This window comes from Lepidochelys olivacea, assembly GCF_965140295.1.
Source record: "Lepidochelys olivacea isolate rLepOli2 genome assembly, contig: Scaffold_30, whole genome shotgun sequence".
NCBI classification, from domain to species: Eukaryota; Metazoa; Chordata; order Testudines; family Cheloniidae; genus Lepidochelys; species Lepidochelys olivacea.
Window position 1 is genome coordinate 401,848 of NW_028181946.1, and position 22,897 is coordinate 424,744.

Consider the following 22,897-nt stretch of genomic DNA (forward strand, 5'->3'; position numbering starts at 1 on the left):
ACTCATAGCTAGCCAAGGCGGCCACCCATCTCTGCCCTGTAGCATCCAGCTTAGCACTTGTTAACACATAAGTCAGTGGATTGTTGTCTGTCCACACCTGGAACTGAGCACCATACAAGTAGTCTCGAAATTTCTCAGTGATGGCCCATTTCAAGGCCAAGAATTCTAGCTTGTGGGTGGGATAGCGAGTTTCACTATCAGACAATCCTCGGCTGGCAAAGGCTACAGGTTTACATTTGCCTTCCACTTCCTGGTACAGGACTGCTCCCAGACCCTCCAAACTGGCATCAGTATGCAGGATAAATGGTTTGCTTGGGTCAGCAAAAACTAGGACTGGAGCATGAGTTAGGCAAGTAATGATTTCTCGAAAAGCCCTTTCACATCTCTCATCCCACCGTGGCCCAAATGGTGCAAAGGGGCCATTGTGTCTCTGCACAGGAGGCTTTGGGGACCTCCCCTTATTCTTGGTCTTAGATTTGTTCTTGCTGGACTGATGTCCCCTGGTAAGATCATTCAGAGGCTTTACAATCGTAGCATAGTTTTTCACAAATCTGCGGTAGTAGCCACTAAATCCAAGGAAGGTCTTGAGTTCTCTGTAGTTACTTGGACGTGGCCATGTAGTGAGTGCTTCTATTTTATCAGGATCAGTACTCACACCTTCTTGGGACACAATGTGACCCACATACTTCACTGAGGTTCTGCAGAACTGGCATTTGTCAATTGAAAGCTTCAGACCATAATCCTCCAACCTATCAAGCACTTTAAGAAGTCTTTCTTCATGCTCCTCTAAGGTTCTTCCAAACACAATCAGGTCATCCAAATAAACTAACACTTGCAGTAAATTCATGTCTCCCACAACTTTCTCCATGAGACGTTGAAAGGTGGCAGGTGCTCCAGAAATCCCTTGGGGCATGCGTTCAAACTCATAAAACCCTAATGGGCAGATGAAGGCTGTCTTCTCCTTATCTTCTTCTCCCAGAGGGATCTGGTAGTATCCACTTCGAAGATCCAACACAGAGAACCACTGGCTTCCCAGCAAACAGTCTAAGGCGTCTTGCACTCGAGGCATAGTGTACTGGTCGACCACAGTACGGCTGTTTAGGGTGCGGTAGTCAATACACATCCGGATTTTCCCATTCTTTTTGCGGACTACCACAATGGGTGAGGCGTATGGGCTGCGGGACTCTGTAATGATGCCATTCGCAGCCAGCTCCTGAAGATGATGTCGCACATCTTCCATCTCAGAGAGAGCAATCTTCCTAGATCTCTCCCTGAAAGGTCGAGAGTCATGTAGTCTGATATTGTGCTCTACTCCTTTTGCACATCCCACATCCCACTCATGCAGTGAGAACACCTTGGATCTTTCACAAAGTTTCTTCCTCAGGCGATCTTTCCAGTCCTCGGACACTGGTGAATCTCCAAAGTCAAACTTTGCTGGGTCTATTGCCGAAACTGGAGTTTCATACTGGGGTTTTACAATCGACTCAGGCTCAAAGAGGTCTGCTATCTTTTGTCCTTGCTTCACAAAAATATCACGACTCGTTTCATTAGCAATCAATATAGTCACCATTTCCTGGGCTTCAGCAGGTAGGGTTATGACTCCACTGGGGACCAGCACTCCTTCAGGGAGCTCTCCTCCCATCGGCTGCTCTATCATTGCTAACGTCCCTTTACTGCCTTTCAGACAGGTACTCATGACAAGCACTTCTTGCTCCGTCCTTGCAGGCACTACTAAGGGGGTTGTGCCCGCGTACTTCAGTGCCCCAAGCGGTAGCTCAGATGTGTCCCTTTTAGCGCTCTCAATTTTCCTATAGGCTTCAGCACAAAGCGTATGGATCATCAGGGTATTCAGGTACTGGTCCCCAGCCCGCCTTCTGCAGTAATCCGCGAGTACCTTGAAGAGACTGGAGTTGGTCCCTATCAGCACAGACACATCAGAAGTCCCTTTAGGGTCAGGGCATATTAAGGCAGCTGTGTCTACCTCTTCTCTTACCCCAGCAACCTCCTCTGGGAATTCCAGGTGCACTATGACATACCCTTGATAGGGGTATTCATCCATGCTGAGGCCACATAGGCCAAGGCCAGTCAGTGGCTGTATAGGCAGGTGCCTAAGCATCTGTTGGTAGAATGACTGAAATATAATAGTCACTTGAGATCCAGTGTCAAGCACTGCTTTACACTCCACCCCTTCGATCCTCACCATGACCTCTGCTCGAGGCCCTATCAGTCCTGCAGGGATCCCAGCTGGACAGTCTTTTCTGGGGGAATCTTCAAATCCTGCAGACCTGGGGGGTCCCCGTCCCCAGACCCTCTGGCAGCTACCGGATCTCTCCCAACTGATCCTCAGCTTTCCATACACTAAGGAGGGGTTTTCTTCATTACGGCACTTGGCAGCACTGTGTCCATCCTGACCACATCGGTAGCAGAAGAATTGACCTTTCCCCCTTCGCCTGGGGGGGATGGTGGCTCTAAGTGCGGGCTTCTCAATCACCACAGTTTGAGGCTTCTTATTCCTAGAAGTCTTAACTCGGTCAACGGTACTTTGCAGCTCAGCTATCCGTTCCGTCAGGACCTGCATTTGTTGGGCAAGTTCCTCTCTGGTGCTCACCATCAGTACACTGGCCATTTGCAGTGGTGTTGTGCTGGCTGGCTCCGATGTTTGGGCTTCCCAAAACTCACTGGCAGCCTGCCTTTCTTCCTCCTCTCGGACCTCTTTTATCAGCTGGGAGTAACTTGGGGGATGTTCCCGTCGTTCTCTTAGCCGGAGATGAAGTAGAATCGGGTTCTGATACTGAGTTCCTCTTACAATTTGAGCCAGTCTGGTCTGATCCATCTGCTCAGCAGTCACTGCTCCCCTCATGACAGCTCTCTGAAGCAGTCTCTCCAGTCTCTGTATGTAGGCTGAAGCCTTCTCGCCCTTTTGTTGTCGGGAATTAAGGAACTTACAGTAGCTGTCTTCAGGGCCCTCTACGCTCCCAAAGTTGTGTTCAAGGGCCTCTAGGCAGTCCTTCACACTGACCCCAGGGTCAATGAGCTTCAGGGTGCGAATCACATCTAATGCTGGGCCGCCAAGGCTCTCTATAAGGCATCTTCGCTTTTCTGCATCTGGTACGGCCCACTCTTGCAGCATTTCAGTGGTATGCTCTAACCAGGGTTCAAACTCCTCCTCCCCAGCAAATAATCTTAACTTACGACAAGAGTCTGACTCAGCATGGGGAAGCACAACCTTTTCCAATATTTGCCCCAGAGCTTTTGTCCAATCATCAGCCGAGGCTGCAGCCTCTGAGCTAGAAGCTGCTGAGCCAGGGCCCAACAAACCTGACATATTAGCCATTATACAAACAGTAATTTCCTCAAAATATAAGCACAAACAAAAAAAAATATAAATTGTTTCCCAATGTAGTGGATCACTCAACAGGTGCTTGCGAGGGGTACTGACCCAGGCGATCCCGGACGAGCCCCCAAAAATGTAACCCTTCTGCCCGTCAGAGTTGGCAGCAACAAGGGCCGGGTTCAATATCTAGGGGTTCCATTCCAATAACACAATGCAAACCGGCTCGAGCCCCCACCCAGTGACCTGGGACCAATATATACCACCCCCGCTGGGCGCCTCCAAGAGGCAATACTTCCCCTCTCGCAAGCACATAGTCTGAGTGTAGCAAAAGTCTTTTAATAACAGAGAGAAACAATGTGGCATTATGTTGGGGAAACACCACCAACAGGATTCATAACACAACCCATGAGCAAAAACAACCCCACCCCAGGCAAATTGGGGCATGCCCTTTTCCCTTTGGTTCTTGAGTCCAGCAACCCCAAATCACCCAAAGTCCCAAAAGTCCAATGCCCCAAAAGTCTCTGTCCCTGGTCAGGGCAGCCCCAGAGTTCGAAAGTTTATCGGCGGAGCTTTACCTCCCAATCTGGGTGGAAATGGGACAGGGGTAAGAGGCACCTTACGTGATCTGAAGCTGACCGCCCCATAGCTCCATAGCGGCGCTCCGCTCCGCCAGCCGCCCCACGAACTCCTTCGCTCAGCTGCGCTCCGCTCCGCCAGCCACCCCACGAACTCCTTCGCTCAGCTGCGCTCCGCCAGCCGCCCCACGAACTCCTTCGCTCAGCTGCGCTCCGCTCCGCCAGCCGCCCCACGAACTCCTTCACTCAGCTCCACGGCCCACAAGCAGCTCCTGCCATCCACACACTGCTCCGCGTCGAACTGCTTCACCAGCCGTCCCGCAAATTGCTCCACAATATATCTTCAGGCTCCCCCACTACTTAACACAACACTCAGTGATTTCAGCTCTTAGGTGAATTCAGCTTATAGTAGGGGAGCCCCAGTGCTGGTGCACTGTCAGCCCAAAGTGAGCTCAGCAGCCTATAACTAGACTTCTAATGAAATCAAAATTAGCTCTGATATTCCACAGTGGAGAGAGGAGGAAGTGCAATCAGCATGTAAGGCCCTCACCAAGGGGCCCATGCCACCAAGTATTAATACTTGTCCCCAGCCTCTCTCCATTCACACAGTTTTGGAACCCATGACCCTTGCCTAGCGAGTGCTACTTAGTTGATGGTGAATCCCTCCATCATAACAAAAGGCCACGTACAGTTCCAAGCACAGTTCCCATAATCAGGGTAATAGCAATTTATTCTTCCTGCCCCAATAACAGAGACACTGGGGATCCCACAGCAGCCAAAGTGACCATTTGGGCAGCTATGGTCTCATTCTAGGCGTGGTGGGTGTGCCTATGCAAATGAGATCGGCCCCGGAAGTTCTTTTCCACAACTTGCCACACCTCACCACCAGATGTCAGGGTGGAGCTCATCCTGACACTGCTTACACTTAGGCTGTTCCAGCCCTGCTCCAGCCCTGCTCTCGCTCCAGCCTCGCTCCACCCATGCCCCGGCCTCCTGAGTCCAGTTCCAACCATGAGGCCTGACCACCTCCAGCACCTTCGCTGACACCATCACTTCCAGAGGGAATGGCACTGAGGTTGCCGGGGGAACAGGCATTCTCCGGCTGCCCGGAGCCATTGTTCCATTCACCAGGACAGTCCGATGCCAGGACAGTCCCCCTGAGCTCTGGAGAGGACTAGAGGTGCCTTAGGACGCCTGCCGTGCAGCTGCTGGAGAGTCAGCAGGAGACACTGGGTGAGGAATGGAGCCCCCCAGGGCAGGGGCCATTCAGGAGACCCAGCGTGGGGGGAATCAGGCCTGGGATTCTCTGCAGCGGCTGCTCCCACACAGGCCTTGGAGAGAGGAGCTGCGAAACCCCCACAAAGCGCTGCCCCGGCACAGAGCTCTGTAGCACTGGGACCCCGTACGCGTGAGCCGCAATCCAGCAGGGCCTTGGGCCAGCCCCACCCTCTCCCATTGCCCCGCTCTGGGAGGCCAGGGCACAGTTCACAATTTAGCACGGACCAGCTGCAAGGATCCTGGCGGGCCCTGGTATGGTTGGAGCAGCATTTTCAATGTTCGGGAAAAGCGAGATCTGTGCAATAGGCAACGTAGCTCCATCTGGGCACCAGCCAGCTCCTGTGCCCCAGAGAGCTCCCACAGCTCCCACTGAACCAGGGACGAAGGGGGCAGGAGGTTGAACGAGAAGGTGCCATCCTGGAACCCAGGAGACCCATGTTCATTTCCCAGCTCTGCCACAGATGCTCTGTTTGTCTTTGAGCAAGTCCCTTCTTCCCTCTGTGCTGTAGTTCCCTGTCTGTGCAGTGGGGGTAGCAGCCAGGCCTTGCCCTGAAGAGGGCAGTTAGAATAAATGCAATCGAGGTTGGGCAGTGCTCGGATGCCAGGGGGATGACGGCCAGGATGGTGCCTAAGACAGACCGAAAGCAAGGGGGAGCTACAGAGCTGGTGGTGAGAGGGGTTTGGCCTTTGACAATCTGCTCTGAGTGCCAGGGCTGCCAGACCCCAGACAGCCACTGGCATTGCCAGACCTGCCTGATCTACGGTGCTGCTGCTCTCCCTGCTTCTAGGAGTCACTACCTCCCCCTGGGCTGACACCCCCGCAGCAATCATCTCCTGGGGCTGCCGTGGTACTGAGCATTAGCAAGGCCTGAGACTCAGTTGGGCGTGTGGTGGAGGGGGCAGGGGGAGGCTGCTATTAAAGCAGCTTCTGCACCGTTGCAGCGGTGGGAGAGGAAGCAAAGACAGGACCGTTTTACACCCCATGGCCAAAGCCCCCGGCAGCTTGGGACTGTTGGGTTCTGTCACCAACCCTGGGAGGGGAGTGGGTGTGACGAAGTGGGACTGTTCTTAATGTTTCCTCTGAATATTGTGGGGGTGCCTCAGTTTCCCCTAGGCAGTTCTTAAGTATCTAGATGGTGGGATAAGGGTGTATGATGATTGCAGAGCCCTAGAGGGCAGGTGTGTGCAGGGGTCTGGACACAGAGAATGGCCAAAACCCTGTTTCCTGGCAACTGATGGCCTGGGCCCTTCCCCCCTGCAAGGTGAGAGCGAAAGGGTTGGAGAACAAAGGAATCCGGTGACCTCCTGGCCCAGGAAAGGGACAAAGCCCAGAGGAGGGCGGGGGCTGGAGATAGTTTCACTTTGGGGCTGGCTGGGGACCTTGAGTGAAGGGCAGACGTGGTTCTCTGGCTCACTGCCACCCAAAATGGACCCAGCTGAGGGCTCCTGTTCTCTGAACCTACAAGCTCTGTGTTAGATCATGTTCCTGTCGTCTAATAAACCTCTGTTTTACTGGCTGGCTGAGAGTCATGTCTGACTGCGAAGTTGGGGTGCAGGACCCTCTGGCTTCCCCAGGACTCCACCTGGGTGGACTCCCCATGGGAAGCGCACGGAGGGGCAGAGGATGCTGAATGCTCCGAGGTCAGACCCAGGAAGGTGGAAGTTGTGTGAGCTGTGTGTCCTGAAGACCGGCTGCTCACAGAAAGGAGACTTCCCCAGAGTCCTGACTGGCTTCGTCTGGAGCAGTTCCAGAGCATCGCCAGGGGGCCCCATGACAGTGGGGTCTAGTGATTAGAACAGGGGGCTGGGAGCCAGGACTCCTGGGTTCTATCCCAGCCCTGGAAAAGGGATAGGATACCCCTACCTGGATATGTCACCATATCACAAAACCCACCACCCCTGGCTCAAATTGACCGCCCCAGTGTGGATGCTGCCTTGGATTTGCATCACCAGGGCGCCATCTCGCTATTATTTTGCACCACTTGCATTTCATAGAATCATAGAATATCAGGGTTGGAAGAGACCTCAGGAAGTCATCTAGTCCAACCCCCTGCTCAAAGCACGACCAACCTGAACTAAATCATCCCAACCAGGGCGTTGTCAAGCCAGGCCTTAAAAACTTCTAAGGATGGAGATTCCACCACCTCCCTAGGTAACCCATTCCAGTGCTTCACCAACTTCCTAGTGAAATAGTGTTTCCTAATATCCAACCTAGATCTCCCGCACTGCAACTTCAGACCATTGCTCCTTGTTCTGTCATCTGCTACCACTGAGAACAGCCAAGCTCCATCCTCTTTGGAGCCCCCCTTCAGGTAGTTGAAGGCTGCTATCAAATCCCCCCTCACTCTTCTCTTCTGCAGACTAAATAACCCCAGTTCTCTCAGCCTCTCCTCGTGCGTCGTGTGCCCCTTTTAATTTTCAGTCATTTTCATTGCCCTCTGCTGGACTCTCTTCAATTTGTCCACATCCCTTCTGTAGTGGGGGGATCAAAACTGGACGCAATACTCCAGATGTGGCCTCACCAGTGCCGAATAGAGGGGAATAATCTCTTCCCTCGATCTGCTGGCAACACTCCTACTAATGCAGCCCAATATGCCTTTGGCCTTCTTGGCAACAAGGGCACTCTGCTACTCATCTCCAGCTTCTCGTCCACTGTAATCTCCAGGACCTTTTATGCAGAACTGCCAGTTAGCCAATCGGTCCCCAGCCTGTAGCAGTGCACGGGATTCTTCCGTCCTAAGTACAGGACTCTGCACTTGTCCTTGTTGAACCTCATCAGATTTCTTTTGGCCCAATCCTCCAATTTGTCTAGGTCACTCTGGACCCTATCCCTACCCTCCAGTGTATCTACCTCTTCCCCCAGCTTAGTGTCATCTGTGAATTTGCTGAAGGTGCAATTAATCCCATTATCCAGGTCATTGATAAAGATGCTGAACAAAACCGGCCCCAGGACCAACCCCTGGGGCACTCCGCTTGATACTGGCTTCCAACTAGACATCAAGCTGTTGATTACTACCCATTGAGTCTGACAATCTAGCCAGCTTCTATCCACCTTATAGTCCATTCATCCAATCCATACGTTTTTAACTTGCCGGCAGTAATACTTTGGGAGACCGTATCAAAAGCTTTGCCGTATCACAACCACCACTTTCCCCATATCCACAGAGCTAGTTATCTCATCACAGAAGGCATGACTTGCCCTTGGTGATTCCACGTTGGCTGTTCCTTATCACCTTCCTCTTCTCCAAGTGGTTCAAAATGGATCCCTTGTGGACCTGCTCCATGAATTTGCCGGGGACTGAAGTGAGGCTGACCAGTCTGTAATTCCCCGGATTCTCCTTTTTCCCTTTTTTAAAGATGGGCACTATATTTGTCTTTTTCCAATCGTCCGGGACCTCCCCCGATCACCACGAGTTTTCAAAGATAATGGCCAATGGCTCTGCAATCACATCAGCCAAGTCCCTCAGCACCCTTGGATGCATTAGATCTGGACCCATGGGCTTGTGCACGTCTCGCTTTTCTAAATAGTCCTTTACCTGTTCTTTCACCACTGAGGGCTGTTCACCTCCTCCCCATACTGTCCTGCCCAGTGCAGCAGTCTGGGAGCTGACCTTGTCTGTGAAGACTGAGGCAAATAAAGCATTGAGTACTTCACCTTCTTGCACATCATGTGTCACTAGGCTGCCTCCCACTTTCAGTAAGGGGCCCACACATTCCCTGACCTTCTTCTTGTTGCTAACATACCCGTGGAAACCCTTCTTGTTCCCCTTCACATCCCTTGCTAGCTGCAACTCCAGTTGTGCCTTGGCCTTCCTGATTACACCCCTGCATACCCAAGCAATATTTTTATACTCCTCCCTAGTCATCTGTCCAAATTTCCACTGCTTGTAAGCTTCCTTTTGGAGTTTAAGCACCAGCGCGTGGGGGCAGCCCAAGCAGAAATCCCCTCCCCCCCGACACACATGAGAGAGGTGCTGGGGGCCGTGCTGGGGGCGATGACAGTGGGGTCAGGCATCAGGGCACGTGGCTGTTGGGTGCGTTGCTGGATTCTGGAGACACCTCCCCTTCTGCCACCAACCTGCCCCACTGGAGCCCAGCACAGCGCCCTCTGCTACCCATGTCTGCCACCATCTCTCCACTCCATGAAGCTCCCACGACCTGCCTGGGGCAGCAACAGACCCTCTTGCTCCCCAGTTATAACACCTGGCCCTGAGATAGCCCCTTTCTACAGCAGATCTCAACGCCCTTCACAAAGGAAGTTGGCATCACTATCCCCACTTTATAGATGGGGAAACTGAGGCACACAAGGGGGATGTAACTTAACCAAGGTCACTCCACAGGACGGCCATGTCTGTATGGAAAAGCCTGAGGACTTTAACTGGACCAGTCTAGTTAAAACATTACAACACCCCCCCACCCCATCCATGGGGATGCCGTTATACCAGTACAAAGGTTTGTTGACTGGTAGAGGCCAAATTACTATCAGACCTCAGGACAACTGGTGACCCAAACTCCTGAGATGCTTTGGGAATGCTACTAAACTCTCACAGGCAGTGACTGTTTGCCAGTTTGCTAAAATTTGTAGCCTTGCGCCCTGTTATTTGCGTTGCCACACAACTGTGCGAGAAATGTACTAACCACAAACAAATGGAAATGTATAAATAACATAGTGATGGTAAAAGTTTATGCTTAAGCAGCAGATGTGTGATTGTGTGCTGGGAAGTCTATGATATTTACCAGACACAAATTTTGCAGGCGACAGACTGATCCCCGTGATGTCTTTTGCCACGGCTTGCATACTGCTTGGACTACTTATAGGTAACTTAGTTCCAGCTTATCTCTTCCTCTTTCCCAATGCAAGGCTGTATGCAAGTCGTGGCAAAAGACATCACGGGGATCAGTCTGTCGTTTACGTCAACGGCTGCAAAATTTGGTTCAGCAGACTTGGTAATGGATCTGCCTTTCTGTTTGAGCGCTGTACTAATAACTAATAAATACTGGCTGGGGCTTGGGTCCTTGAGGTCTCTTTAAGTAGGAAGTAAGATCGAGGCTGAATTGGTAATAAATCTGCTTCCCTGGGGGATCCTCCAACCCAAGTTTACCGGCTGGAACCGGACCGGGCAAGGTAACAACCTCTGTGTCGGGAGTAAAGACCTAGCCGTGTGTGGAGACTCTGGCTGGGACGGTATAGGGGCCTACAGGGGAGGGGAAAAGTTTGAAGAAGAGATGTAAGACTAGATCCAGCGAAATGTTAACTCCATCAAGAGTAAAATGCGGGCAAAGAATGGCCGAAATAGTAAAGGAGAGCTTGGATTGTTTGTAAAGAAATGTGCTGTTATGCATGGAGGATCTGGGGCCGCACAGCGGCCGGCCGGCCCGTGGGATCACACGTTTGTGCTGCTTGTCTCTGAGGCTGACCAGAGAGTGGAGGGAAAAGTGTGACCCGGGGCGGCAGCTCAGCATCGGGCGCACGAGGCTTTCAATCAGAAGCTTAAGGAAGTGACAGAAAATACTCAGAAAGGGAAGCCGCAGAATGGGGAAGTCAACGGGCGGCTGGCGAGCACCGCAAGGAAAGGGGAAGGTGGGTGAGGGGAAGGAGCTGAGGAGACGGTGCAGACGTGGGGTTGTCAGAAACGGGCGGAGGACGGTGGAAGTGCTCATCGGCCAGCACAGGAGCAATTGGCTGCGGTGACACTGGGAGCACCGGGGAAGCCAGCTGAGTGCAAGGAGCACCCGGAGGATGTGATGGAGCAGGACAAGCCTCATCATTAATAATGCAGCCGAGCCGTGTCGGAAGTTAAGAAAATGAACTGCGTGCTAGAAGGAAAAGGTTTGGGGGCACCCCGAGTAAGGAGGGGCGTGGGAGAGATCGGCCCAGGGGCTCTAGAGAGAACTGGGGCAGGAGGCTGCCAGCCGACCGGGCGGGTTTGTGAAGGCCGGGTGCTGGCGTGATGGCAGAATGCTTCTTAAATGCAACGTCAAAATGTGACATTGTGACAGGCCATAGCAGAAATGCCAGGCAGAGGAGAAACCTGTCCAGGCACTAAGTCAATGGGTTCCCCAAGGGTGTCGGACAGCACCTGGTTCCACCCACTTCTGTAGGGGGAGATGGGCCACAGACAGCAGTTTCCTCCCAGACCCTGCACAAAGCAGGTTGGACGAAGTGTGGGTATTTCCGGAGTTCATTGTATTACAAATGCAAATGGGTCTGGGGGGATGGGACGTGATTCCTCTGGGGGAGACGTGACTCCAGCAAACCCTGGGAAGGGTCAGGACCATCACAGGACACTTGTAAAACGACCGACCAGCCAAGGCGGGGATGCAAATTCCCACCTCTGCCCCCAGCCTTTCGAAGCGATGCCCTGGAGAGCAAGACACTGGCTGCGAATGACCTGTTCCCAGATCGAGGGACTGGCCTGCGGCACTCACAGATCCCCAGGGGTTGTGTTCGCAGCAGAAGCTGTGCTGAGCTTGGAAGCACTGGAAAGCCCGTGGGTGGGTTTGACGGGCTGCACCCCGGCCAGAGCCCTGGCTGGAGTCAGGGGAGGGATCCCTGGTAAGCCCATTAGCAGGCGGGTGGGTTCGCTGATTGGTTTAACATGTGTTCTCGGCAGTGCTGTCACCGTAAGCACCGAGGATTGTCCCCCCACCGGGGCTGTAATGTGTTAACTAGCCTGGGACAGTTACACTCCTACAGCATTTGTGTGTGGGGCTGGAGCCGTGGCAATGGGGTGGGGTAGGGGCCAGCAAAGGCCTCTGTGACACAGCCCCATGCCGGCGTTATTGACACGTTTCCCTGCAGCCAGCCTGACATCCCGCAAGGAAAACCTGGCCAGAGATTTTGCTCCGTGAAATGCTTTGAGATGGTGATGTCGGGAGATGGAAACCCAGCTGGGAATTTCCTGCAGGGCAGCGGCTCCCAGCGCTGTTCTCCTTCCCCACATCTGGGCCCGCTACAGCCCTCACTCGACCCCCAGCTCTGTCCAGGTGGGGCCCTTGGTGCCTTCCATAAGGGGTGTTACACACAGCGCCACCTAATGGCCAAAGAGTGCAATACAGGTTAGGGCTCCTCCATTCCAGTCCTTTTCCTCAGTGAGTCTTTAGCTCCATGGCAGAGGATTGAGCTTCTAGCTCTGATGGTCCCAGGTTCAAACCCGGGACGGGCCAGCGACGACCCTCGGGGAGCTGCCAAGAGCGATGGGGAGGGGAGGGTGCGGCCGACATGCCCATGCGGGTCTCACACTGCGCTCTGCCTGCAGCTTCCTGACTGGCGAAGACGACAGAGTCTACGAGGGCAGAGGCTGGAGCACCATGGGGGCCCATGCCAAGAACTGGAACAATAAGTCACTGGGAATCAGCTTCCTGGGCAGCTTGTCCAGTACGTGGGTCCCGTCTGTACAGATTTCCCTGCTAGGCCCCCAGGGGAACTGGGAAGTCCACAGCTGCTCTTGGTTCCACCGCGGTGGGGCACTGGGCTGGGGCACAGGGTCAGGAAAGGGATGGGGAGGGGGAGCGTGGCGAAGCAAATGTGTGTGTGGAGGCGGGGAGCCGCATTACCAAACACAATGGTGGGGGAGAAAGACACTGACATGGCCAATCAAGAACGGGGCTAGAGGGTGTTTATTCACTCAGGCCACATTCACATCCCCTGAGCAGCAGAGAGGGGCCAGGGGCGTGTGTGAAATTAACAGGGGGCTGCTGGTGTCCTGCAGAAACAGCCCCTGACAACACCACCCTGACCGCTGCCAAGAGCCTGATTCAATGTGCTGTCTCCGGGGGCTTCCTGAGTGAAAGCTACACCCTGAAGGGGCATCGCGACGTGAAGTCAACCCAATGCCCCGGGGATGCCCTCTATGAGGCCATAAGCCAGTGGCCTGAGTTTGAAGCCTGAGTCCCTGCAGCCTCGGGGCAGCCCCTGCGCCCATCGGTGACCCCGCCCACGGCTTCTGCCTGCTTGAGCTACACCTGTGCCCCCCAGCAGGGGGCGGCCTCTCACTTCTCGCCCACCTGCTGCCTCCTGGGGCCCGGAGAGCAGGGCTCTGAGAGTTGGTGTTACGCTCCCGTCTCCCCTGGGCTCTGCTGCCTCTCCCACCCCCGGGGGCTCAGATTTCTAATGGCGCCTGGGAGCCACCTGCCTCCCCCAGGCTACTTCCTTCGGCAGACGCCAGGCCTAGCCCCTCGCTCCCGCCCGCAACGGGCATGTCAGCTTAGCCCGGGTCCACACACAGCCACGCCCAGGGTCTTACAGTGTCCAGGGGGGTGGGGCCAAGCCTCAGCCGAGCTCTGTGGCGACGGCCCTGCCAATCCCTGGGCAGGTCAGGAAACTTCGCCTCCATTCCCGTGTGAAACGTCTGAGCAATTATCAATTCCAGAGTCAAATCCGCCTCTGCCCCCAGGCCCCCCGAGCTCTGCAGCGAAGATTTCATCTGGAATCCCCCAGAAACCGGTCGCTAGTTAACCCCCCACAAAGGGAACCCAAGTGTCCCTGAGCCCTGACACTTGGCTCTGCCTGGCCCCCGCAGGGTCTGCCTCTCAAAGCTTTCAGCCCTCGCCCCTTTCACCCCGACAGTCCGTTCCCACGAGCCTCTCTTACCGATAGGGGCAAAGTGTTTGGACGGGGAAGGACCCATCGGGTGGGTCGCAGAATCCCACAAAGGGGTTTTTAGTTCAAGTGCAATTTGCCTTTACCTCAGCGCCTCGCGGCTTAGTGCTTGCTTTGCTTGGGAGCTACTGAGCAGTGACAATAAACCAGCTTCTAGCACATGAAAAGTTGAAGCGCCGGGAATCATTTCATCTCCTGTTAAACGATAACCACCCTGCCGCTGGGCTGGGCTGGGCGAGCTGAGAGGGTGTGATTATGGTCTGTCAGATTAGCACTAAGAGGCCTCCTTGGGCTAGGTGCTATATACACAGAACATGAGACAGACAGTCCCTGCCCTAAAGAGCTCACAGTCTAATTAGACAAAGGATGGGAGGGGAAACTGAGGCACAGGGAGGGGAAAAGGGTTTTACCCAAACTCACAGGGCCAGTTAGTGGCAGACCGTGGAACAGATCCCATGGGTGCAGTCAAGTGCTCTGCCCGCTAGGCTGTGCTGCCTCTCAATCCAGAGGGAGGAGGTGGAGAGGAACCAAGGGGGTGCTGGTTCCGCATGGGTCACACACAGTCAGGCCCGGCAGCCCTGAGCTGAAGGAAGGGGAGGGGAGCTGGAGTTTGCGCCTGCTGATGGGAGCTGGGGCTGCGGCTGGAGACTGGCAGGAGGGGCCGGAGCGGAGGGAACAGCCATGCCAGGAGCAGTGTCCCAGCCCCACAGTGCCCAGGGCTGCCCAGCATGTGGGAAGGGGGCAGCAGCACTGACAGGGCAGCTCTTTGTTAAGAGAGTCGCTGTGGAGCAGCCCCCGAGTGAGGCTGGGAGCCCAGCACCCCAGGGCTGGACGGGCCCCGTAAACAGGAGCAACCCCTGGTGGGCTGGCAGCTGGAGGCCGTGCTGCAGAGAGTGCAGGTCTGGCCCCCCCGCAGCCCCCGGTGTCCTGCCCCTGGCACAGTCCAGGTTCAGCCCAGTTATTTCTGCTTCTGAGCCGTGGACCCTGGGGAACGCGACCAGCTGGGATCCAGGCTCCCTGTTGGGAAAAGGCTAGTCCAGGCCCTGGCGGCTGGAGCTCTGGGGGGCGTGTAAAGCCCAGGAAGGGGCTCAAGCAAGAGGTTTCACTCCTGGGCCGGCCACAACCCCGCTGCAGCCCCGGAACAGACTCAGCACAATCTCCCTTCCCATCCTCCCAGCATTGTAACACCTCCCCAAGACCCTGCGCGGCTGCCACAGCCCGGGCCCCCCAAGCCACCTTGCCTGGTCCCTAGGGTGTTTTGGCTGCTGGCCCCATGGAGCTCGGCCCAGGAGGGGCGAAGGATCCTGTGAGGCCCAGAGAGGGGTTGGTTCCCTCGCCAGGGGAGGCTCTGGGTAGCCACAGCCACAGGTACTTGGCCAGGAAGGCAGCCAGGATCTTGCAGAGGTTCTCCACAGTCGGGGGGTGCAGATTCTGCTCCGTGTCCTCCATCGTGTGCCAGACCCACGGGAAAGGGGTGGCGATGAGGTGCAGCACCGGCACTCCTGCGGCCAGACAGATACATGGATAGTCAGCAGGGATCCAACCCAGGATCTGCATCACTGCAAGCCCAGCCTCTACTGCTGGAGCTACAAGAGTAATTCCACTATTGTCAGCAGTAGTAGACTATTATCCCCATGTGGCCCAGCCACTAGCGGGCGACGGGCGACATTCTAAATGCGCACACTGTCTCAGTAGATGGAGCCAGGCCCTCAGGCACAACCTGACCTTACATCTAGGAGCCGTGTGCTCCCCTGACCTAGCAACGAGCAGCTGGCCCAGGTGCATTATGGGAACCAGATTGGCCAGAGACATCAAGCGAGTCAGGGCCAAGTGGCTAGATAGCAACGATATGTTTATAAAGTCTTTCACCCCCAAGGATCCCAGAGCCTAAGTTCAAAATGCAGCCACCTCTGGGGTGAAGTGTGCCAGGCAGGCAAACATCATCTATAAAGCATTTTACCCCTGTAAATAACACCTAGCTCTTGCATAGCCCTTGTCCTCAGGGGATCCCAAAGCACTTTACAAAGGGGGTCAGAATGATTCCCCCCACTTCACAGATGGGGAAACTGAGGAAGACAGCAGCAAAGTCACCCAGCAGGGCAGCGGCAAAGCCAGGACCTGAACCCAGGTCTCAGTCCCTCGCTCCACTCATGAGGCCAGGCTTGTGTGGTAGCCTGGGGGAGTCTCACCACGCTTTGTCTGCACACATTCCTCCCTGGCTCCCCCGGGGAGGCCTCTCCAGCTGTCCATCCCACACTGCTCTGCACCTGGATGAACGGTAGCATGGGGCAGGACAGGTACCTTTGCGAAGGAAGGGGACGTGGTCCTCTTCGACAGGCCCATAGACAGGCTCCCTCTGGAAGTACGTCTGCTCCCAGGGGTGGGACTGCAGCAGGCCCAGCCGGTGCAGACGCTTCTCTGGGCGACACAGAGAAGAGAGTGAGGAATGGGCTGGTTCCTGGGACCTGCCAGGCTGGGGCACGGCAGAACGAGCCCCACAGGGGGCTACACCTGGCCGCTCACAACAGAGCTCCCTGAGGACACGGAGACGCTGCCAGGGAGGGAGGGGGGATTTCAAATCTGACAAGTCGTGTTTGAGGGAAATAAAGTATTGGTGAAAGATGCCAGGTCAACAGCCCCGGGGACTGAATCCCCAACTCCCAGCTCTGTCTCACAGCTGGGGATAGAGCCCAGGAGTCCTGGTTCCCAGACCCCCTGCTCTAACCACTAGACCCCACTCCCCTCCCAGAGCTGGGCCTAGAACCCAGGCACCTTTATTCATTGTCAGACAGACGCAGGACCATCAGGACTGGCGGGCGGGGGAGGAGGTAGCTGTCCCGCTACAGGTGCCTGGGGGGGCAAGCCCCCTCCCACCCCTGGAAGAAAGGAAGGTTTGGTACCGATGCCAACGAGCCGGTCGAACCAGGAGGCAGTGAAGGGGAAGTGGTTCCGGATGGTCGGGTGGCGGGCCCCCAGCAGGTCCAGCAAGACAAACAGGCTCTGCAAGGAGGCAACGAGGGGTTAAATCTGTAGGGGCCCAGTCACCCCAGGAGGATCTGAGGGAGGGATTGGTACAAGATCCAGTGCAGACAGATTGAGCCCCCCGCCTACCCCGGACAGGCACCCCCACCATCTCCCTCCAGCCTGAAAGATCCCCCATGCAGAACTCCTCAGAGGGGCAGGCGGGCGGCTCTCACCATAGCCTGGAGCTGGCTGGTGCCCGGCTGGTGCTGAGCCCTGGCCATGGACAGCCCCGTACAGGGAATCCCTCTCACTCCACTCCCGGAAGGCCTCCTCGCCATCCAGGAACAGCAGCTGCAGCGTCACCTCAGAGCCCTGGGGAGAGACACGGGGATCACTCAACACCTGGCACTGCTGGACAGGTGAGGGGACTGCACCCAGGACAGCAGCAGAGCTCGGGATAGAACCCAGGAGTCCCGGCTCCCATCCCCCCCGGTTTTGCACACTAGACTCCATTCCTTTCCCCAAGACAAGAGTAGAACCCCCAACCTGGGAAGCTCTCACCTGCTCCTTGGCCTTCAGCAGCTCCACGTCCAAGGCCGTGGCCAGTTCCAGCAGGATGGCACAGGGCACGGCCGAGTCGGTGGCCCCCAGGAAGGTGCGGCCCTGTCTTTCCCAAGCTGCCACCCCACCGGGCTTGAAACATCACCAGCTCCATCCAGCCTAGGGACCACATGGACAGGTACTGGGGCTGGGATGGGAAGACTCTGTGGAATCTCAGATTAAAGGAGCACCTTTACATTTGGGATGGAGGGGCTAGCTGCAGAGCAGGGAGGTCTTTCCTAAATTCCCCAGGCTTACCCTGATCTGAGGCTGTACAGAGGAGGCTCCCAGCCAGCAGCTGCCTTATCAGAACTGTGTTCATTAGATAGATAGATAGATAGATAGATAGATAGATAGATAGATAGATAGATAGATTCAGGGTAATGTATCAGAATCTGGCCCTCACCCCATTGCACTCAGCGGGTTTCTCTCGTTTTACCCTGGGGGAGAAGAGATCAGAACCCAAGACCGCCAGTTCCAAGAACTCCACAGACCTGTGTTGTCACTGGATTTATTACCAAGGGGACATTAGACAAGGGGAGGCACCAGAATACCCCTCTGTGGGACAGAATGACAGACTGAGGGGCAGGGTTTGTGTCTCCCGCTTTGAAGTCCTGTGTCTTTGTGCATGCAGAGCTCTGCGCAAAACCCACCATCTCTGTGAGCCCCAGGGCGGATGATGGCCCTGGGAGGAGCTGTGACCACCCTCTGAAAGAGTTGGTGCCAGGGCATAAGGGTTGCTCTGTACAAAGGAGGAGATTAAACTCCTCTGCAATACATATGTAACCCTTCTTCCAGTTCCAGCTCTGGCTTCAATATATAGGGGTTCCTCTCAAAATTACAACACAACACTGGCTTGAGCTCCCACCCAGAAATCTGGGAAAACTAAACACCAGCCCTGGGTGTTTCTAAGAAGCAATACTTCCTGTCTTGCAAGCACTGAGTCTGTGTGCGACAAAAGAAATATTTTATTAAGGGGAGAAGGAAGAATGGCATTAATTTGAGAAAACATGACAACAATGACTCAAACGTATGCAAACAACAGGTAAATCCCTGGCCCCAGGTGGAGCAGTGACTTTGCCTCAGTTTCCCCCTTTCTGAAAGACCAGTGGACAAATGTCCCATTAACACACCACTCCCCTTTCTGTCCATGACACCGCACTCTTAGTTTGCTGTCCACCGTAAGTGAAGTCCTAGGGTCTAGGGGTGCCGTTAGGTGTATTCAGCTCCAGCCTTAGGGGAGGAATGCAGGAAAATCAAATGATGCCTCTGCCCAGTCCGGTCACTGCCCACTCTGCCACTGCACACTGCTGTCACCTTCTGAAGCACTGCACTGCTCCAGCCCCAAGTGTTCTCAGCTCTTAGGTTATGGCTACGTTGCAAAAAATACCAGCAGCCACAAATCTCAAAGCCCAGGTCTACAGACTGGGGCTCTCATTATGGTACTAAAAATAGCCATGTCGTTGTTCCTACTGGGACTGGAGCCCAGGTTTCGGAGCCTGAGGAGGAATGTCCACACAGCCATTGTTAGGGCCAAAGCACAAGCCTGAGTCTGTAGACAAACCCTCAGTGATTTCGCTGGGTAGTGCAGAGCTCCAGCTGCTGCTGCCGTTTCTGCACTGTCTGGACAGCAATTCTGTCCAACAATAACGAAGGCTCAGCCCTTAATCTAGCTTCTCGCAGACCAAATAATCACTGAGCAAAACCAAAATCCCCGTTGATCACTATCAAGTGTTTCTCCAAACACCAGAGGAAAAGAATCACAATTTTCCAAAACCCTAGAAGGAGGGATCACACCACCACACTGACGGAGCGAATTAGGTTCATCTTAAGGTGACCACATCTCTTAGGGAATATTACAGACAGTGCTGCTGGCCTCTAGTCACACTGTGTATTGCCGGGGGGAGTCAGCAGCAACCAGGGCTGGGTTCCTTTTGACAACACAACACAGAACCAGCTCGAGTCTCCACCCAGTAATCTGAAAAAAATTACACCCCACACTTGGTACCTCTAAGAGCCAGTACGTCTCCTCTCACAAGCACTAAGTACATGTATAGAAGAGAAAACTTTTAATACAAGGGGAAAGGAACCTGGCATTACTTGGGAAAACACCACAAGCATGATTTGAAAACATCTGACCATGAATAAAACACCCACCCCAGAGTACATTGGCAGCATCCGTTTCCTCAGTCTCTCACCTTGCAGTGTGACAGTCCGACAAACAAATGTCCCTTTAACACGCCAGTCCTCTCTCCCTCCACCGCACCCCACTCACTGTTGTCCTTGGTCAGTGAAAACCCAGTGTTTGGAGGTGTGTTTGCGTGAGTTAACCTCCCACCCCGGGGGGAGGGGGAGGCAGCACTGAGCACTGATTCAGCAGCCCTCGCTGTGCCGCTGTTCACTCTGCATCGCTGTCTGCCTTTGTTCACTCCACAGCCGGCCACTCCACCATCATTGACTGCACCGCCAGCCACCCCCCAGTGTTCCCTCTGCCACTCTCCGGCGCTCTGCCATCAGTCACCCTGCCACGGCCCTCTCCACTGCAACCTCTGGGATGTTTTGAAGTTCCACCACTTAACTCAGCTCTCAGCAATTCCAATTCTCAGTGATTCCAGCAGTTAGCGAGGCAACCTCGTTCACCAGAGACACTGTCCCACAACGGACCGAAGGCTTCATATTTAGACTGGGCTATCAGTGATGTCAGCTCGAATGATCCAAACCAAGAGACTCTCAACTGGGCCTTAAGAAGCTCTGTCATTAAACAGTACAGAGTCAAATGGCACGTAAAGCCAGATGGGCACAAATACCCCCTCACATCTCCGCTGGCCTTTGGCACCCCTACTTCCTGCTTATTGAATGCAGTTAACTTGAGAGTGACCCCCTCATTCATGGCACACCAAGGCCAGTTCTGCTCCCTTTGATTCACAAAAGGATAACCACACTTTATTACCTCTGCCTCCGCAATAACAAAGTGATTTGCAATCCAACACCAGACAAAAGTGATCATTTGGGCAAAGCAGCCCCATCATGTTGCTCACCTAGGCAGAGTGGGTGTGTCTATTCAAACATGGTCAGTTCCTGATGTCTTCTCCCCAGCTCATCACTAGGTGTTGGGAAAGCTCATTCAGAGCCTGCTTACATAAGAACCTATAACTGCAATTTCACATAAACAGATTGAACACTCTGCGCAATGCGTTCAAATGCATCACACATCTAATGAGGCTGTCATAAATATAAAGGGAAGGGTAAACCCCTTTGAAATCCCTCCTGGCCAGGGGAAAGCTCCTCTCACCTGTAAAGGGTTAAGAAGCTAAAGGTAACCTCGCTGGCACCTGACCAAAATGACCAATGAGGAGACAAGATACTTTCAAAAGCTGGGAGGAGGGAGAGAAACAAAGGGTCTGTGTCTGTCTGTAGTCGTCTTGGCCGGGGACAGAACAGGAATGGAGTCTTAGAACTTTTAGTAAGTAATCTAGCTAGGTATGTGTTAGATTATGATTTCTTTAAATGGCTGAGAAAAGAATTGTGCTGAATAGAATAACTATTTCTGTCTGTGTATCTTTTTTGTAACTTAAGGTTTTGCCTAGAGGGGTTCTCTATGTTTTTGAAGCTAATTACCCTGTAAGATATCTACCATCCTGATTTTACAGGGGGGATTTCTTTATTTCTATTTACTTCTATTTTTTATTAAAAGTCTTCTTGTAAAACACTGAATGCTTTTTCATTGTTCTCAGATCCAAGGGTTTGGGTCTGTGGTCACCTATGCAAATTGGTGAGGCTTTTTATCCAACATTTCCCAGGAAAGTGGGGGTGCAAGTGTTGGGAGGATTGTTCATTGTTCTTAAGATCCAAGGGTCTGGGTCTGTAGTCACCTAGGCAAATTGGTGAGGCTTTTTACCAAACCTTGTCCAGGAAGTGGGGTGCAAGGTTTTGGGAAGTATTTTGGGGGGAAGGACGCGTCCAAACAGCTCTTCCCCAGTAACCAGTATTAGTTTGGTGGTGGTAGCGGCCAGTCCAAGGTGTAATATTTTGTACCTTGGGGAAGTTTTGACCTAAGCTGGTAAAGATAAGCTTAGGAGGTTTTTCATGCAGGTCCCCACATCTGTACCCTAGAGTTCAGAGTGGGGAAGGAACCGTGACAGAGGCTAACAACATTTCCTTATCCCTGTATCCAAGGGGTGCCTAGCTAGACATGAGATAATATGATGGGTGACTTGTCCAATGAAGGGGGAGCAATAGCTGTTGATTTGGCAGAGGCAGGGGGGAACTCTGGGGACACCCGCAGAAGTCTGGCCCCGGTGACTACAGCATCGGCACTGCACCCACCCTGGAGATTACAGTGGCCATAAATCCTGAGCTGTGGGGGGGAGAGTCCCCATTGCTGAGCCATTGTTTCCATCTTGTCACTCCCCCGTGTGCCCATTTCACCCCCTGCCCCAACAGACTCTCATTCTAATCCCACAGGAAGAAACTACTCCAGTGGGCTTGAAACATCACCAACTCCAGCCAGCCCGGGGACCACACACACAGGTAAAGTTGGGCCTCAATGGGACTTTGTGGAATCACAGACTAATGGGGTACCTTATAGATTTGGGGGGGGGGAGAGGGAGGATCCCTGCCCCTGGGAGTGCCGCAGAGCAGGGAGGCCTTTCATAGGGGGATGCTTTCCTTGGCTGCTCCTGATCTGGGGATACATAGAGGAGTCGGGACTTAGGGGCTGCCCAGCCAGCTCCTACCTTGTCAGAGTTGCATTCATTAATAGATCAATAGGTAGGTAGGTAGAGAGATAGATAGATATGGGGCAATGGATCAGAACCCATCTCTGACCCCACTGCAGTCACGAGGTAACTCCAGATTTATACTGGCAGAACTGAGATCAGAATCCAGCCCAGATACTTCCAAGAACTCCACAGACCTGTGCTGTTGCTGGGTTTATAATGCAGGGAACATTAGACAAGGGGAGGCAGCTGAATGCCCTAGGGCTGGGCACAGAGAGATCAAATGACAGACAGACAGACTGAGGAGCAAGGGTATATGTCTCCCCCATAGAAGTCCTGTGTCTTTGTGCATGCAGAGTTCTATCCCAAGCCCTCCATCTCTGTGAGCCCAGGGAGGTAATGGCCATGGGGTGCACCGTGACCATCCAGCGTGAGTGTAGGTACCAGGCTGAGGGTTGTTCTGTACAAAGGAGGAGACCACGCCACGCTGCGTCACATGGAAAGTCCTGCAGACATGACTGCATTTCCCATCCGCAGTGTTATACAGGATGACAGCAGGAGCTACACCTGACATTGTGGCAGCACATCACAAGCCTTCATCTGGTCAGATCCCAGTGACCCTGTGGAGCTGGTGGTGAGAGGTGAGGGGCCTGGTTTGGAGTCCCCGCTCTCAGCCCTGTACCCAGCCCAGCCTTCACAGAGTCTATGCCCCAAGGAGATGCTCACAGCCAGGATCTGCCTGGGGCCTTACAGAGGGGATGCCCAGTGTGGGATCAGGAAATCAGTGGATTTGTCATGCAGCCGGGGAAAGCTGCAGCAGCAGCTG

General features: G+C 54.0%; 1 protein-coding gene and 1 pseudogene across 2 annotated transcripts; one reads left to right on the forward strand and one right to left on the reverse strand.

Moving 5' to 3' along the window:
- Nucleotides 1–10,992: 10,992 nt before the first annotated feature.
- Nucleotides 10,993–13,427, forward strand: LOC311514234 (peptidoglycan-recognition protein SB1-like; the record flags this gene model as incomplete). The annotated part of the gene is made up of 4 exons (XM_084652661.1): nucleotides 10,993–11,017; nucleotides 11,533–11,743; nucleotides 12,447–12,565; nucleotides 12,900–13,427. The coding sequence occupies 4 exons, from the start codon at nucleotides 10,993–10,995 to the stop codon at nucleotides 13,076–13,078; spliced, it is 534 nt and encodes a 177-aa protein (XP_084508787.1). The 3' UTR covers nucleotides 13,079–13,427.
- A 1,515-nt stretch (nucleotides 13,428–14,942) lies between these two features.
- LOC311514231 (glutaminyl-peptide cyclotransferase-like protein) lies at nucleotides 14,943–22,645 on the reverse strand (annotated as a pseudogene). Its single transcript has 6 exons — nucleotides 22,516–22,645; nucleotides 17,315–17,430; nucleotides 16,987–17,125; nucleotides 16,690–16,789; nucleotides 16,091–16,207; nucleotides 14,943–15,291 (listed from the first exon to the last, which is right to left on the reverse strand). The product of its transcript is annotated as a glutaminyl-peptide cyclotransferase-like protein (transcript).
- Nucleotides 22,646–22,897: the final 252 nt, after the last annotated feature.